Below are 14,639 nucleotides of genomic sequence, written 5' to 3'. Positions count from 1 at the left end.
GCCACTCCGGAACACTCGCCACATGATGCATCCAGCACGCAGTCCGATCCTTCGAGACATTGCAGGCACGCTGGAAATATGTAATAGTTCCCCCTTTTCAACTTATATCTCGGGGGGTATCCCCAATTAACTTCTACACTTCGGAACGTTTTCTCTTCTGCCAAATGAATTCAGAATTCTAAATTTCTCCTACTACAACTAGTAATAGTAGTAATACATAACCTATGCAACAATTACATCAATTATCCCTTCAAAAATTTGTCTGTATGTCCAGATGTCCCCTACCTCCAATTTGTGCTCTATTGAGCCGGAACCCTCTTTCTCCTCTCTTTCTAAGGGGGTGTCCTTTTGCTATGGCATCCGGTGAACATATCAAATGTCGTAAAGTTGTTGAAAACGAGACTTGTACTAAATCTAAAGCTTTTGGAATTCGAAATAAGTAGTGTCAAAGGAAAGTTAAGCAGCTCCAGATGAGTAAGCCGCTACCAGTCTGGCAAAGCAGCTCCCTGGCTCTGTCCCCTCCTAGACATTTAACATCCCCCCTTTCCTTCATTTTACTACCCCGCGGACCCCCCTTAAAGACGAACAAGAAGAAGTCCATAAAAACTAAAGTTGGACATTTTTATAACCCAATAAATACCCCCTTTTCCTTCCCTCTCAAAATTATCGATTTACTTTTTCCTCCTTTTAGAACGACTTCTTTGTTACCGAAAGAGAAAAAATTCGATTATTTTGCTCCTCCTGCTTCTGCTCAAACAATTAGTCGTCTTCACTAATTTTTGACAAAAAAAAGAGGAAGACGACGACGTCAACGTCTTCAAGAATGTATTCTGAAGTGGTTGGGAGGAGGGGGGACTCCTGGTAGAAAATAGGGGGAACGAGTGGGAAAGCGTATCAAAGAATCATATGGAAATGAGGATGTATTTCCAAAAGTCAGAAGACATGTCTTGATTTTTTAGGCAAGATTTTTTATTCAGTTTGTAGGTCTGCAAACTTGATATAAGCTGATGTAAATTAAAACCAATTTGAAGAAATTTGAAAGGAGTTATAAAGATATGAAAAAAAAACAATCTCAAAAATTTTTTAAAAAAGAAGCAGTTTTGCCTGTTGTCTAGTACAAAAGGTTTTTATTCATATTTCGAAAATTTTATATGAAAATATAGCCAGAGGCTAGATCTCTATTTTTATAGTTAAAAACTTTTTTCTATCTCTCCGCCTTCCTGAGATACGGGTGTTCAAAGTGAAACGTATAAAATCTGGGTAATTGAATAGAACTGTCTCTTTGAAACTAAATAACTCTACACGCAACACAGTTATAAAAAAGTTGTCAACTAATAAAATGTGTAAAATTTCAAGTAGATAATTTTGGTAGTTGACAACTTTTCGATATGACATCTCTCTCAAAAGTTATGACAGGATGTAGCTGTTTTTCCAGTTGTCCCCCCCCCCCCCCCTCTATTTTCCCTCAAAGGTACATACACATCCCAACTCTTCCCCCCTTCTTTTCTCTCTATTCAATTAGCTATTCTTCACTAAGAAAATGATGACTTTTCTTCCTCTTCTACTCCATGTTTCCAATTAACGTCTCCTTCTCTCTCTCTCCAGAAGAGCTCATAGTGCACCGGGATTATGACTTGTAGTCTTTCTTCTTCTATGTCCGAGTGAAATAAAAATGTGTAATAGAGGGAAAGTAGAGACATCGATTAGGTATTCAAGAGGACGCTAATTGGCATTCGATTACAGCCAACAGAGAGAGGTTAGGATGCTCTTCTCAGCAAGGAGTCCTATTGATTTTTGATCTTTCAGAGATTTCCAGAAGATGTTTGGGCTGAAATGGGCGGAGCCTACGCTATATCAAAATGGAGCATCCACGAGAAACTATATTTCAGAAATTTGAGTTTGGTCCCAAATGGGCGGAGCTAAATAATTAGAAGTCTGAATAAATGTAGTCGCAACTCGCTTCAAATAAGACCAAATGGAACGAAATTTGTACCAAAAAATAGGAAATTTTCCAGGCTTTCATTTTATATAAATATTTTACTATTTTAGTAATCAGAAATTTTTCAAAAATTGATATAAACTGACTCAACTTAATTTCCGAATGTGGCAATTTTGACCAGTCTTCCAATAAAATTTTGACTAAAATTTAGAGAATTTTCTAGAGATTTTGAACCTATAAACTGATTTTCTTGAATAACAGGAAATATCAAAAAAGCATGAGCATAAAGATATGTGTTCCGGGCAACAGCATACCAATTCACTCAATTCTGCCAACTTTTCAAGAAACCCGAATTTCTAACTATCCATTTCTTCTCCAACATCTCCACCTACTCCCTCTTTTCACTCCAACAAAAATTCCCAAACGGAGGAAAAAAAAGGTGCACATTAGTGGATCATTGAATTAGTACTCAATTCAAATCGGTTTCTTCTCGATGACCTAATTCATAAATAATTCATTTTGAAAAGGGAGAAAAAAGAGAAAAATCGGAGGAGGATTTGGTTTCTGCACTATAGTCAGTCAGAAGGTACAAAAAAAAGCGGAACGAAGTGATGTCAGTTTGGGTTTCTGGCATGGGGATAGTAGTCAGCAGCGCCAAGGTTATCTACGCCCGTAAGGCTTAATTTTAGTTCGGACAGTAATGGTGCAGGCGGTAAAGCGTCGATCTTTCATCCGCGAGCTCGCGGGTTCGGTTCCCGCTACCGCCAAATCTTTTTTATTTTTCCTTTTCAGCCCCTACCTGCCATTCCAACACAAATCAGGAGCAACACAAGTAGACTGGCGAGACCATTAGGCATAGTAGTGCTTTTCAGTTGGAGTTGTCAAGGCGGCTCATCCGATGAAATAAATGAGCGACATAAATTGACGGCGATTCTGGAATGATTGGGTTTGGCGGGAAATTTTAAAATATTCGAAATAGAACAAATATCTTCGAGACAGGAAACGGAAGTGGAAATATCCGGAAATGCGGGAGGGAATCTGAGCAGAATGCTAAGCAGCTCCCTAGCATCGTAAGCAGCGCCAAGGGCCTGTCAAAAAGTGAAAACTGAATTGGGTCTGCTTAGTTGGGTCTGCTTAGCGGTGGTGTTAAGCGCTGCTTATTGGGGAATGGTCCACCCAAAATTTGCTATGTTCGGCCCCATATATCACGGCACCTAAAGATAAGTTTGGGAGAGCGACTCGTGGTCGAGGGGTGAACGTTTTTGCCTGTGAAACTATGCAGGTTCGACCCCCGCTTGGCCCAAAGGTTTTTTGACTTTTTTTGTTTTTTACCTCAAAATTAAAGTAACAAAAAAGAACGAACGACATGTATCAGAAAAAGTGAGACGACGTCCAAAAATGAGATGAGAGGGGACGCCTTCTCAAGAGGCCTTCTCCATAGGAGGCGGCTCCGTTTTCTTCTTCTTCTTCTTCCTGTGCCTTCTTCGTCGTCTCGTCTCAAGGAATATTGTGGGAGCTCAGGAAGTTTGTGGGCGGAGCCTATCGGGGAGAGCTCGGGTTGCCACTTATATATGCCTTTATAACTTACTTTTTTCTCTTTTTCTGAATGTGAGCTGGTGCTCAATAGAGCATGATTTTTTCTATTGCTTATGTTATTAAATGAAATTTTTAAATAAAACTGAATGAACGAATGAGAAAAGAAAGGGAGGGCAAAAGTTATCGAAACGAAATTAAAAATTTGATTATAAAATTTAGAGAGATTGTGACATGATTTAATGTTAGGTATTCAGGTGGACCAAGCCACGCCCACTTTAAAGGTCGATCAATCTGAACACACTAAATTACAAGTGAACGGCAAACAGAAAATGCGTCCGACGGCACGACAGCCAGAATGGGTAAAACAATTAGAATAAATTAGAACAAAAATTAACGACGACTATTAAACGGGACACGAGAGATTCGATCGAAAACTGTCGGTTGTTCACGCTCTGGCGGTGGTGACATTTCGACGACACGGAGTTGTGGACGATGAGTACGGTAGCTGGAGCTGGAGCCATGGGAGCTCGATTGGTGACGAGATTGCTGTGGTGCTGGTGCACGTTGGACGGTACTAGCCATACGGTTGGATGATGAAGAGTAGGAGATTCTCTCACGGACTGGTGCGACGGTGACGACGTCGTCGTACTCTTCTTCTATCAGCTCTTCTTCGTATGGCATCTGGAAATAAGAGGGTTTTTGAGTGGAAAACATCACTTTTCAGGCAAAATTTTCTCAAGTGAGGCCATTTTAGCGCTGCTTAACAGCGCTAAAATCTTCAAACACGGTAATTTTAGCGCTGCTAACCAGCGTTAAAATCTTCAACCGATGTCATTTTAGCGCTGCTTAACAGCGCTAAAGTCATCAAGAACGGCAATTTTAGCGCTGCTTAACAGCGCTAAAATGTTCAACCGATGACATTTTAGCGCTGCTTAACAGCGCTAAAATGTTCAAGCGATGCAATTTTAACGCTGCTTAACAGCGCTAAAATCTTCAAACACGGTAATTTTAGCGCTGCTTAACAGCGCTAAAACCTTTAAGTTCGGTAATTTTAGCGCTGCTTAACACCGCTAAAATCTTCAAGCGATGTCATTTTAGCGCTGCTTAACAGCGCTAAAACCATCTATTAATGTCATTTTAACGCTGCTAACCAGCGCTAAAACCGTTAAGTTCGGTAATTTTAGCGCTGCTTAACAGCGCTAAAATCCCCGAGTGATGACATTTTAGCGCTGCTTAACAGCGCTAAAATCTTCAAGTGATGTCTTTTTAGGGCTAAAATTCAATGTTAGAGCGATCTACCTACCTCATCATCCTCATAATCCAACACTTCTTCTTCCTCTTCCATCTCGTACTCCTCAACATCTCCACCACCAACATACACTTCTGTCGGCGGATTTCTGACTGGAAGTACTATCTTCTGAAGTCGTCCTTCTATCCGTGACGTCGTCTTTTTCCCATTCGGATCCACACTGATTCGTAGAGAGCCGGATGGTGTCGCGGCAGAGGAAGAGGTTAGACGGGAGCTGAGAGATGGGCGGTTTGTGATGGTTCTGAAATGAAAATTGATTTTTTTAAGCAAATTTCAGTCATTTCCCTACTTCTTAATGCGTGACGGCGCGATTCTCTCGATTTTGGTACCAATCTTACGACGATCCGTCGACGAGGACACCTCTGGCAACTGTTTTCGATACATTCTCGCCGCTAGACTGCTCTTGTCTATCGGAGACACGCTCCGCCCACCTTGACGGACACCGGTGGTTCCACGGACTGCAAGACCTGAAAATATTTTTTATTTAATCAAAAATGTTTCTCAAAATCTTTTTCTTACCTTGCTCTCTCATTTGCTCTGCTTTTTGCATTATTTCGCGAGTTCTATGTGTATTTCCAACCGGCATCTTCACGTGGTATATCTCATGACGATCTGGCGGTGGTTTGCCACGCCGATGGTCGGGAATCGTCGAAAATTCAGAGTTTGGAGCGGTAATTCGGGCTTTTGGTGCAGTTTTCGGTGCCTCCACTTCATCCATATCGTCATTGCCACGTTCGATAGCGGATTTTGCGGCTTTAATTCGGCGGAGTATGCAGAGCTGAAAGAAATTTTAAAAATTGTGTTTGCAATGAAAAATCGTTATTTTCTTACCTGATCTCCGATTGCAGTCACTCCAAGCTCTGATAACGTCGATTTGTCAAGCTCTGGCAGCATTTCCTTGGTGATTCTGAACGAAAATACTATAGTTTCACATATATTTCGTGGTTTCAATGCTCACCGATTATTATGGAAGGATTTTGCATATTTTTGAGCGATTTCTTTCGGAATACCGGCTCGTATGAAGAATTGGGTCCACGCCTCCATTTTTTCGTGTGAATTTCGTGAAAAATCAGGCGAAAATTAGTGGAAATTGGTGGAAATTGAGCAACAGCTAATTAGAACAGTGTAAAGCTGTGGTGTCGATTTACGGTAAACAGCAAGCGATAGCGGGATTTCGGAGTGTCGTTTAATATCTATTTTTCTCTGCCTCTCCTCAAAACGTGTAGTCTATAGTGTTATAAGAGAAGTGGGAGAATTGAAAAATATCGGTTTTTGCAGTTTTCATAGTTTTTCAGAAGTTTTTATTCTTTTCCATTATTTTTTCTTGTTATTTCATAAAAAAACACAACTTTTGACTCCGAAACCCATATTTTTCGCTAAAAAATCGTTCCTTAACCACCGCTGCGTTTCTTAACTAATTTTCAGCCAATTTTAACTACAATTAGTCCCCAGAAGTAGCACAGAAATTATTTTATCTCCCAGAGGTTAGTTTTCATATCAAAAACGTCATATAACCGTCAATTTTCAGCTCTAAATGCACCCCGAAGAAGTAACAAACGCCGGCTACTGGGACTTCGTGCAACGACAACATCTGAATCCGGCACCACCAACAAGCTACAATGGTCCAGTGCAGTCTTTAGGCAATTCAGGGGTAGGTCAAGTAAGATGTGGTTTTAGCGCTGCTAAACAGCGCTAAAAATCTTCAAGCGATGTCTTTTTAGCGCTGCTTAACAGCGCTAAAAGCCTCACGCAAAGCAATTTTAGCGCTGCTCAACAGCGCTAAACTCTTTAAGTGAGACATTTTAGCGCTGCTTAACAGCGCTAAAATCTTCAAGCGATGCCATTTTAGCGCTGCTTAACAGCGCTAAAAGCCTCACGCAAAGCAATTTTAGCGCTGCTTAACAGCGCTAAACTCTTCAAGTGAGACATTTTAGCGCTGCTTAACAGCGCTAAAATCTTCAAGCAAGGAAATTTTAGCAAATTCCTCTCATTTTTCAGCCTCCACCACGTCGACGAGTTCTTCTAGCAGATCCTCGGGGACCACCGGCGCCCGCACCTCGACCAGCTCTTCTCCCACATCCACCGGCCGCCCCTGTTTCCTATTTTCCACGTTCTCATCCTTATCAAGCTCCGCCCTCTCGTCCGGTGTTACTTCCAACTCCACCGCCACGTCATCATCCGTATCCACCGCGTTATGGATCGAATTACGGAGGACAAGTCCCGGCGCCGAAAAAGTATAAACCGTCACAATCCGAAAGAAAACGACGGAAAGCGGCGAGAATATTGGAGGAGGAGCGGGTTAGTAAGGCTTTTCAGACGTTTTCATTATTTCTAGAAGGAAATTTTAAAAATTTCAGAAAAAGGCTCAGTCATCATCCGGCACTTCTGGATCCGCTGATAATCCCGGAGTCGAAGAATGTGCTGAAGACGGGACGTCATCTGAAACATCAGGAGGTGTAGAAGCGAAAGCGGATTCTGAAGTCCTTGCCACGTCATCAGGTCCAGAATCCGAGAATTCTGAATCCGTAGACACACCATCAACATCAACAGTTGAAAAAGAATCTGAAACTATTGCCACTTCATCAGAAGCAAGAACTGAAGATAAATTTCGAGAAGATTCTGAATCCAAGCCATCTGACTGTTCAACTACAAGTAGCTTTACAAAAAACTATATGATAAATTCTGAAGCCACGTCATCAGATGCACCAAAGATAACAAAAACAGGCGATTCTGATGTTAGTCTCCTCTTTAAAAAAAATTATCGTTATTATTAAACTTCAAAATTTCCAGAAACTACCAGAAAATGAAGACGTCAAAATCGAACTACCAGATGACATCCCCGGTTCATCGCCCGCCAAAAACCCTGTAGAAGAATGGGTCAACTCGATAATGAATGAAAAATCATAAAAAGTTTCTAGTTCCTCAATTGTGCAATTCTCTCTGTTGATACTGTGATTCTCTGCTCATGTAGCTCTTCCTGCCATTGTCATATAGGTAGATTGCTTGTAGCTTATTAATAGACATAATGATATTTTTTCTCCTATTATCGAATTTTTGATTAAAAAATCACTTCGGTTTTTCAAATTTTCAGAAAAGAAGATATAGGGTACATTCGAAATGTTTATTACAGATTAAATGACCGAGCTTGCAAATCGGTTCTCAACGAAGGGAAAGATCTAAAAACTTTTGAAATGAAATGTCATCAGAAAACAGGGAAAAATGTACAAAAACGGAAAATTTCTACACACAAAACGAAAGAAAAGTAAAGCAAATGAGAAAACACTGAAAATTATTATATACAAGATAAATTGATTTACAGAAAATTACAGGGCAAAAATATACAGCTACTAATCCCATTGTTGCAGGAAGAGCAGGTCATGACAGTTGGGAAAGACTTTTTCGAAAATGTGACGGACGCCGAATAGTTTGTTGATTCGTTGTGGCTCGGCTACGATTTCCACAAGTTCCACACGTTCGACACGTCGGATCTGAAAGAAATTGAGATGAATTGTGTGGAAATGCATTTAAATGAAGTGAGAAGTTGTCTTAGCGCTGCTTAACAGCGCTAAAATCTTCAAGCGATGTCATTTTAGCGCTGCTGACCAGCCCTAAAATCACCAAACTCAGGTTTTTGGCGCTGCTTAACAGCGCTAAAATCTTCAAGCGAACCCATTTTAGCGCCGCTTAACAGCGCTAAAATCTTCAAGCGAACCCATTTTAGCGCTGCTTACCAGCGCTAAAATCTTCAAGCGAACCCATTTTAGCGCTGCTTAACAGCGCTAAAAACTTCGAGCGAGGCGATTTTAGCGCTGCTTAACAGCGCTAAAATCTTCAAGCGAACCCATTTTAACGCTGCTAACCAGCGCTAAAAGTCAATAGCCACCACTCACCTTTCCAATCATATAACCGGGCCTTGGTGCGATCATCGGCGCATTCATCATAGTGAGCTTCAGCGTTTTCACCTCGGCTCCATCCAACATGTTTTGCACGATTTCATCAGATGGGTCGAATCCCGAAAAGCTTGTGTACGAGAAATTATCAAACTTCGCGCCGGATTCGGTGATTCTGGAATTAAAATTTTTTCGAATTTTTTCGAATTTCCGCACTCACCTTATCATATGAAGTGGGACTTGATGAGGTGTCGGCTGGAATCCCAGATCAAACGACATGCATCCGAATCGATCCAAACGAATTTTGTCGGTGAACCCGTGTGACGCTTCAGAAATCCCGACTCGTGTAATCTCGCGCAATGTCGACGCGTTTGCACGTATGACGTCACCGATTTTTGTGACGGACTGTCCCGCGTGACGTCGCTTCACACGTAGCGTCTCGAGTTGCACATTTTCCGACTTGACCACCTCGTCGAGCATTCGATTCAAAACTTTTAGGTTTACATCTTCAAAATATAACTCCAGTTGTGTCACTTTTCGCGCTTTTGATAGTACGAAACGGATCATTTCCACGGCGACATTCGAATTCTTTGTTCCAGAATTTTGCACGAAATACACTTGATTCGTTGCGTCGGTGTTGAGAATCTCGATTTTCAGCTTTTTCACCTTTCGAAACGCTCGATTCACCGCGAAATAGGCTTCGCTGTGAAGGGTCTGGAATTCCAGTGCCTGCTTCAGAGGGACACTAGAAGCGACGTTTTCGAATATTCTTGACCATGAGAAGACGTCCAGGTCGGCCGGTGGGATAGAGTAGGAGCATGAGGGCAGTTGTTTTAGGAGATCACTGGAAAATTGTATTTTGAATAAGCTTTCTGGAGCTTTAGCGCTGGTTAGCAGCGCTAAAAATCTGTTAGGAAGTTTTTAGCGCTGCTTAACAGCGCTGAAACCATGATTCGGAGTTTTTAGCGCTGGTTAGCAGCGCTAAAATCCCAGTTTATCAGTTTTAGCGCTGGTTAGCAGCGCTAAAAATCATGCTTGGGAAATTTTTAGCGCTGGTTACCAGCGCTAAAACACCGCTTTTCACACTTTAGCGGTGAAATCCATAACCTTTCAAATTTAGCGATTTCCTACCAAAATCTTCTCTTTTTCTGCCAAGTAGGTAAAAAACTTACGATTTAGCGACCAACGCGGACGTCGACATGTCTTTATGTGTATAATTTCAGGTATTCGCTGTAATAAACGTGTTTCTAGTTTTGAACAGAAGTTTTTTTTGATAAAAGAAAAGGTTTTTATGAGAAGAAACTGTACAGTTTATTTATTGATAAGAAGAGGAGGCGAATTGGAAACGAGAAATTTCAAATTGTGGTATTAAATTTTAAATTGCGAATCGAAAAGTTGAAATTGACATTTCGGAACGAATCGAGACGAAGAAAGTGAAAAAAAAACAAATTGGGGGAGAAGAGAGATGATATGATAAGGCAGTGGGTATCGTTCCAACCATCGACAAATCTTATTTCATCTTTCTCTCTTTTTTTCGATTTTACTACTTTAAATACTCACAAAACCAGATTCTCTGTCAAGGCAGACAGGGGACGGTGATTTTGATTTATTAAGGAAGTAGTTTTCTATTTTTGAGACCGAAATTTGACCGTTTTCACCGAAGAATAGCTAGAATTCTTTGAAAACAATTTTGGAAAATGAAAATTGAATTCGGTTTAGCTTATGCAAATGCGCTCGAATGAGCTCGGAGATGGAGCACAGGATTTTCAGAGACGCAGAGAAGCTCAACGCGCGAGTTTTAAATTTCGAGGGTTCTCTGTTTTTGGGGGAACCCCCTGCGAACAAAAGTAAGAAAAAAAGGAAAGTGCGAATTAGAGATTGTAATCAGAGGTACCGCCACTCATGTGTCGAAAAAACGAAATGATCGCATCATTACAACAAGAGAGAAACAAGAGATAGAGAAGAAGCGAAAAACGAGGAAAAAGTTCTAGAGAACGAGAGAAAGATTGAGAAGGAGGAGAAGGGGCAAAAGAGATAGTTGACATATACCGGCACGTGGTGATTTTGGGAAAGAAACTCGGGTATTTCCACAAAATCACGTATTCCGCTGAGTTTCAGCTAGTTTCGGGTAGAAAGTAGTGGGAAATTCAAGTATTTTAAGCTTTATAATGTTAAACTATACGAAAATTGATTAAAAACAGTGCAAATACTTAAAAGTTTTCTAAATTTTCAGCGATAAAATAATTAATTTCAAATTCGCGCGATTTCAGGTCCGCAAACACTCAAGCCAAAAAGTTCACAATGTGCCAGATTTTACGACGAAATTCAACGTGGCATTCTCAGATTTTCAGAATAATTCTAATTTGGGTGTTTCAGATGGATTTTTGTGATTTAAAATATTTAAAATTGAAGCAAACTTTGTAATTTGGTAATTTAAACCAATTTATAATAAGGTAATTAAAGAAAAGTGTGGAAAATTTTTAAAAATTTGAAAAATACAAAAATTGAGAAAAAAGCCGCATTAAAAACAGCTGGGAGGCTATCATGGTTTTCAACAAAAAAAATTAAATTATTTTCCGCTCCAAAAAATTTCTTCCGACACTGGTCACTCAAAAAGAACATCAGCATTTGAATGATAAAAGTCGACACTCTCTCCTTATCAGTCACATTTATGCATCTACCCACGAAGAAAAATTGTACCATTTAATGCATTTTTTTGCAAATTAATGCTATTCACGAATGCAAATTAATGCATTAATCTGCAGTTTTGTACCGTAATCAGAAGCACTGAGAAAATTGTCGGCGCAAAATATCGCAAGCTGGAAATTCCATGCGCCTTTAATTTTTGTGTGGCCGCCCGTAAATCCACTTCGCTTGTAAATCCACACAAACATCGCCCACACAAAAATTAAAGGCGCATGGAATTTCCAGCTTGCGATATTTTGCGCCGACAATTTTCTCAGTGCTTCTGATTACGGTACAAAATTGCAGATTAATGCATTAATTTGCATTCGTGAATAGCATTAACCAGTCGGTTAACGCAGCCTAACGGCTGCTAAACCTCCTTTTCTTCTCCACCCTTCTGGGTGTTTCAGCGCCTGCGGCGCTTCTCAAATGGTTCCGACTATCGAGGTTTCATAATTTTTCCTACTCCTGGATCGTATAAATTTTTCACTTGTTATTAGTTTTTGTAGGCTAAGCAGCCCGTTATGATAGAAACCAATTAAAGCACCTCTGCTTTACTGATAAGATTTCGACAAACTTTCTCAATGACTTATCTTTCCTGTGGAATATGAAGCGATTTTTTTCTTCACAAATATTCTTAAGGAAACATAGACAGCAGAGTTGAGCGGAATTCCGCCTTCCGCCACTTTTTTCATTCCGCTTTCCGCTTTCCGTCGAAATGTTTTTATTCCGCTTTCCGCCTTCCGCCTTCCGCCTTCCGCCTTCCGCTATTTCAAGAGCTTTTCCGCCTTACGCCTAGAGGATATCAGCTTGAAAAATTTATTCGCAGACTCCAATTTGCTGCTATTTTTGAGGTTTTTTTTGCAGCAAAGCTATCAGTTTTTGCCGAAAAAAAAAAACAAAATTTTACCCAACTTTAACCATTTTAAGGGCTTTTTGCAACAAAATAAGGCCAAATCGTCTTCTTAAAAACGACATTGTATTCCGCCTTCGGCCTTTTTGCATTTTTTTCATTCCGCTTTCCGCCAAGAAATTTGTTGCTTCCGTCTTTGGCTTTCCGCCGATTTTTATTAAATTCCGCCTTCCGCTTGCCGCTTTCCGCCCAAAAAATTTCATTCCGCTTTCGCCTTTCGCCTTCCGGCAAAAATGTTTTTTCCGCCTTCCGCCAAAAATGTTTCTTCCGCCTTCCGCTTTCCGCTTTCCGCCAATTTTTTAAAATTCCGCCTTCCGCTTGCCGCTTTCCGCCCAAAAAATGTTTACTTCGCTTTCCGCCTTCCGCCAAAATAGTTTCTTCCGTATTTCGCTTTCCGCTTTCCGCCGATTTTTTTTAAATTCCGCCTTCTGTTTGCCGTTTTCCGCCCAAAAAATGTTTACTCCGCTTTCCGCCTTCTGCCTTCCGCCATTTCAAAAACCGCATTCCGCTCAACTCGGAAAGACAGATCAATTAGAATTTCGTCCTTCATGATCAGAGTTGAACGGAATGAAGAAAGTGGCGGAAAGCGGAAGTCGGAATTCCGGTCAACTCTGTTCAAGATGCAAGAACCAATCATATCCCACTATCATCTTCTAATATTACTAACCAATCAGAAATTATTTACTTCTGATCCTCACAGACTTCATCTGTGTCAAGAAGTTTCTAGAATTTTCTCGGAATTTCGAAAGGATGAAAATCACCTTCGGCAAGTTAGATTCCTTGCTAACAAATCAGTTGAATATAATCTAACCTACATTTCAACATCTGACTCGTCTCGTGCACATCTGGTTGTTCATAGCAAAAACAGTTTGCAGAATAGATCTGACCCAAGATTCGTAGAACAACTTTCCAAAACCATACGAAAATGTGAAGAAATGAATTCATTTGAAGAATGGAAAAGTTCTATAACTATTTTTCCCGTGAACTCCTATTTCCCATTTCGGAAATGAAAGCCACTGAAAGGCTTGAAAACCATGTTTTTTCACGTAGTGACCTATTTTCGAACTATTTGAACTAAAAAAATAGACGGGCATCATCCGGGGAAAATTTCCAAACGATCTGTGTAAGTTTCATTAAAAACGGTTCAGTACAGAGGGCGCTAGAGTCGGCGACAGACGGACAGACAAACGGATCTGCTGAATATTATTAGTAAAGATTTGCAAAAAAATGCATTAAATGGTACAATTTTTCTTCGTGGGTAGATGCATTACACACATCATGTGTGTTTATTTAAAAAGGAAGCGGTCGACTGGGGAGTGGGCGGAGCCTCTTATACTTTTCCACCTAAAAACTATAACCACGTGGAGTTAGTTTATGGTTGACTTTCGAAAAAGGTGTCTATAGAAAGAAACTAGTTTTCAATCTGAATCTGGGTGAGTGAGGGGTGTAAAGTAGATAGAGAGAGAGGTACTTCTCTCTTTACTGTGTTGTTTTAATTATGTATGCAACTATGCATAGTTGCGAAATCAGCGGGAGAGGCGAGGAGATGGTAGAGAAATAGAGAGAACAGATGGGTTAGTAATTATAAATTGATGAGAATTGGAAGCAGGGAAGGGGGAAAAGAGATAGGAGGGAAGGGGGAAGAGCAGATGTTTTGGGGGTCAAAGTATAGGGAATACTGGGGGATTGGTACGTTGTACCCATCAAAAAGATGTTGGAGGAGCTACCCCGTGCTAATTAGTACCGCCTAACCATACTTAAAGAGGGACACCGGTATTCCAAATGATTGAGTTTTTATATACATCGACTCAGATTTTTGCGCAAAATAAAAAAGTCTATTGGAGCCAGGCCTGAAAACTAACCTAAAAAGAATTATGAGGCCTCAAAGTGTCAAAAAAGGCTCCTTGCCGTGGTGATTTTCATTTTATTTCGTCTGCACAGCAAGAGAATTTTGCGTTGAAAAGACAATGAAAATCACCACGGTGAAGGACCCTTTTTTGACACTTTGAGGCCTCATTACTCTTTTTAGGCTAGTTTTCGGTCCTGACTCCAAAAGACTTTTCTCTTCTGCCCAAAATTCGAAGTCGATCTTTATAAAATTTAATTTTTTGGAATACCGGTGTTCCCCTTTAACCTGAATCTTTGTATTATAAATCTAAAACTTGCTTTTTCTGAAGTTTGAGATCCTCAAAACCATGATTTTCAGATTCAGCATGTTGCTTAACCCTTAAATAAAAATTTCATAAGAAGTAGTGAATCACCATTTCCTTCTAATCAAAACATGATAATAATAGAAACGTCGCAGCAAAATGAAACAAAAAAATCAAAAACATTCAAAGTCCATTTTTCGCCAAATTCTGGTTTAGA

The 14,639-nt window shown here is 40.3% G+C and overlaps 3 protein-coding genes across 3 annotated transcripts; 1 reads left to right on the top strand and 2 right to left on the bottom strand.

Moving 5' to 3' along the window:
* Nucleotides 1-3,865: 3,865 nt before the first annotated feature.
* On the bottom strand, nucleotides 3,866-5,828 carry GCK72_021922 (uncharacterized protein; the record flags this gene model as incomplete). Its single annotated transcript, XM_003105216.2, has 6 exons — nucleotides 3,866-4,156; nucleotides 4,779-5,025; nucleotides 5,074-5,251; nucleotides 5,304-5,562; nucleotides 5,616-5,691; nucleotides 5,743-5,828. The coding sequence occupies 6 exons, from the start codon at nucleotides 5,826-5,828 to the stop codon at nucleotides 3,866-3,868; spliced, it is 1,137 nt and encodes a 378-aa protein (XP_003105264.2).
* A 490-nt stretch (nucleotides 5,829-6,318) lies between these two features.
* Nucleotides 6,319-7,691, top strand: GCK72_021921 (uncharacterized protein; the record flags this gene model as incomplete). The annotated part of the gene is made up of 4 exons (XM_003105268.2): nucleotides 6,319-6,435; nucleotides 6,783-7,082; nucleotides 7,142-7,519; nucleotides 7,575-7,691. The coding sequence occupies 4 exons, from the start codon at nucleotides 6,319-6,321 to the stop codon at nucleotides 7,689-7,691; spliced, it is 912 nt and encodes a 303-aa protein (XP_003105316.2).
* Nucleotides 7,692-8,131: 440 nt separating this feature from the next.
* On the bottom strand, nucleotides 8,132-9,875 carry GCK72_021920 (uncharacterized protein; the record flags this gene model as incomplete). Its single annotated transcript, XM_003105205.2, has 4 exons — nucleotides 8,132-8,272; nucleotides 8,675-8,849; nucleotides 8,895-9,518; nucleotides 9,847-9,875. 4 exons carry the CDS (start codon nucleotides 9,873-9,875, stop codon nucleotides 8,132-8,134), a joined length of 969 nt encoding a protein of 322 aa, XP_003105253.2.
* Between the last annotated feature and the right edge of the window lie 4,764 nt (nucleotides 9,876-14,639).

This window comes from Caenorhabditis remanei, chromosome V (genome assembly GCF_010183535.1).
Source record: "Caenorhabditis remanei strain PX506 chromosome V, whole genome shotgun sequence".
Lineage (NCBI taxonomy): Eukaryota > Metazoa > Nematoda > Chromadorea > Rhabditida > Rhabditidae > Caenorhabditis > Caenorhabditis remanei.
This window is presented reverse-complemented; position numbering and strand designations above follow the sequence as displayed.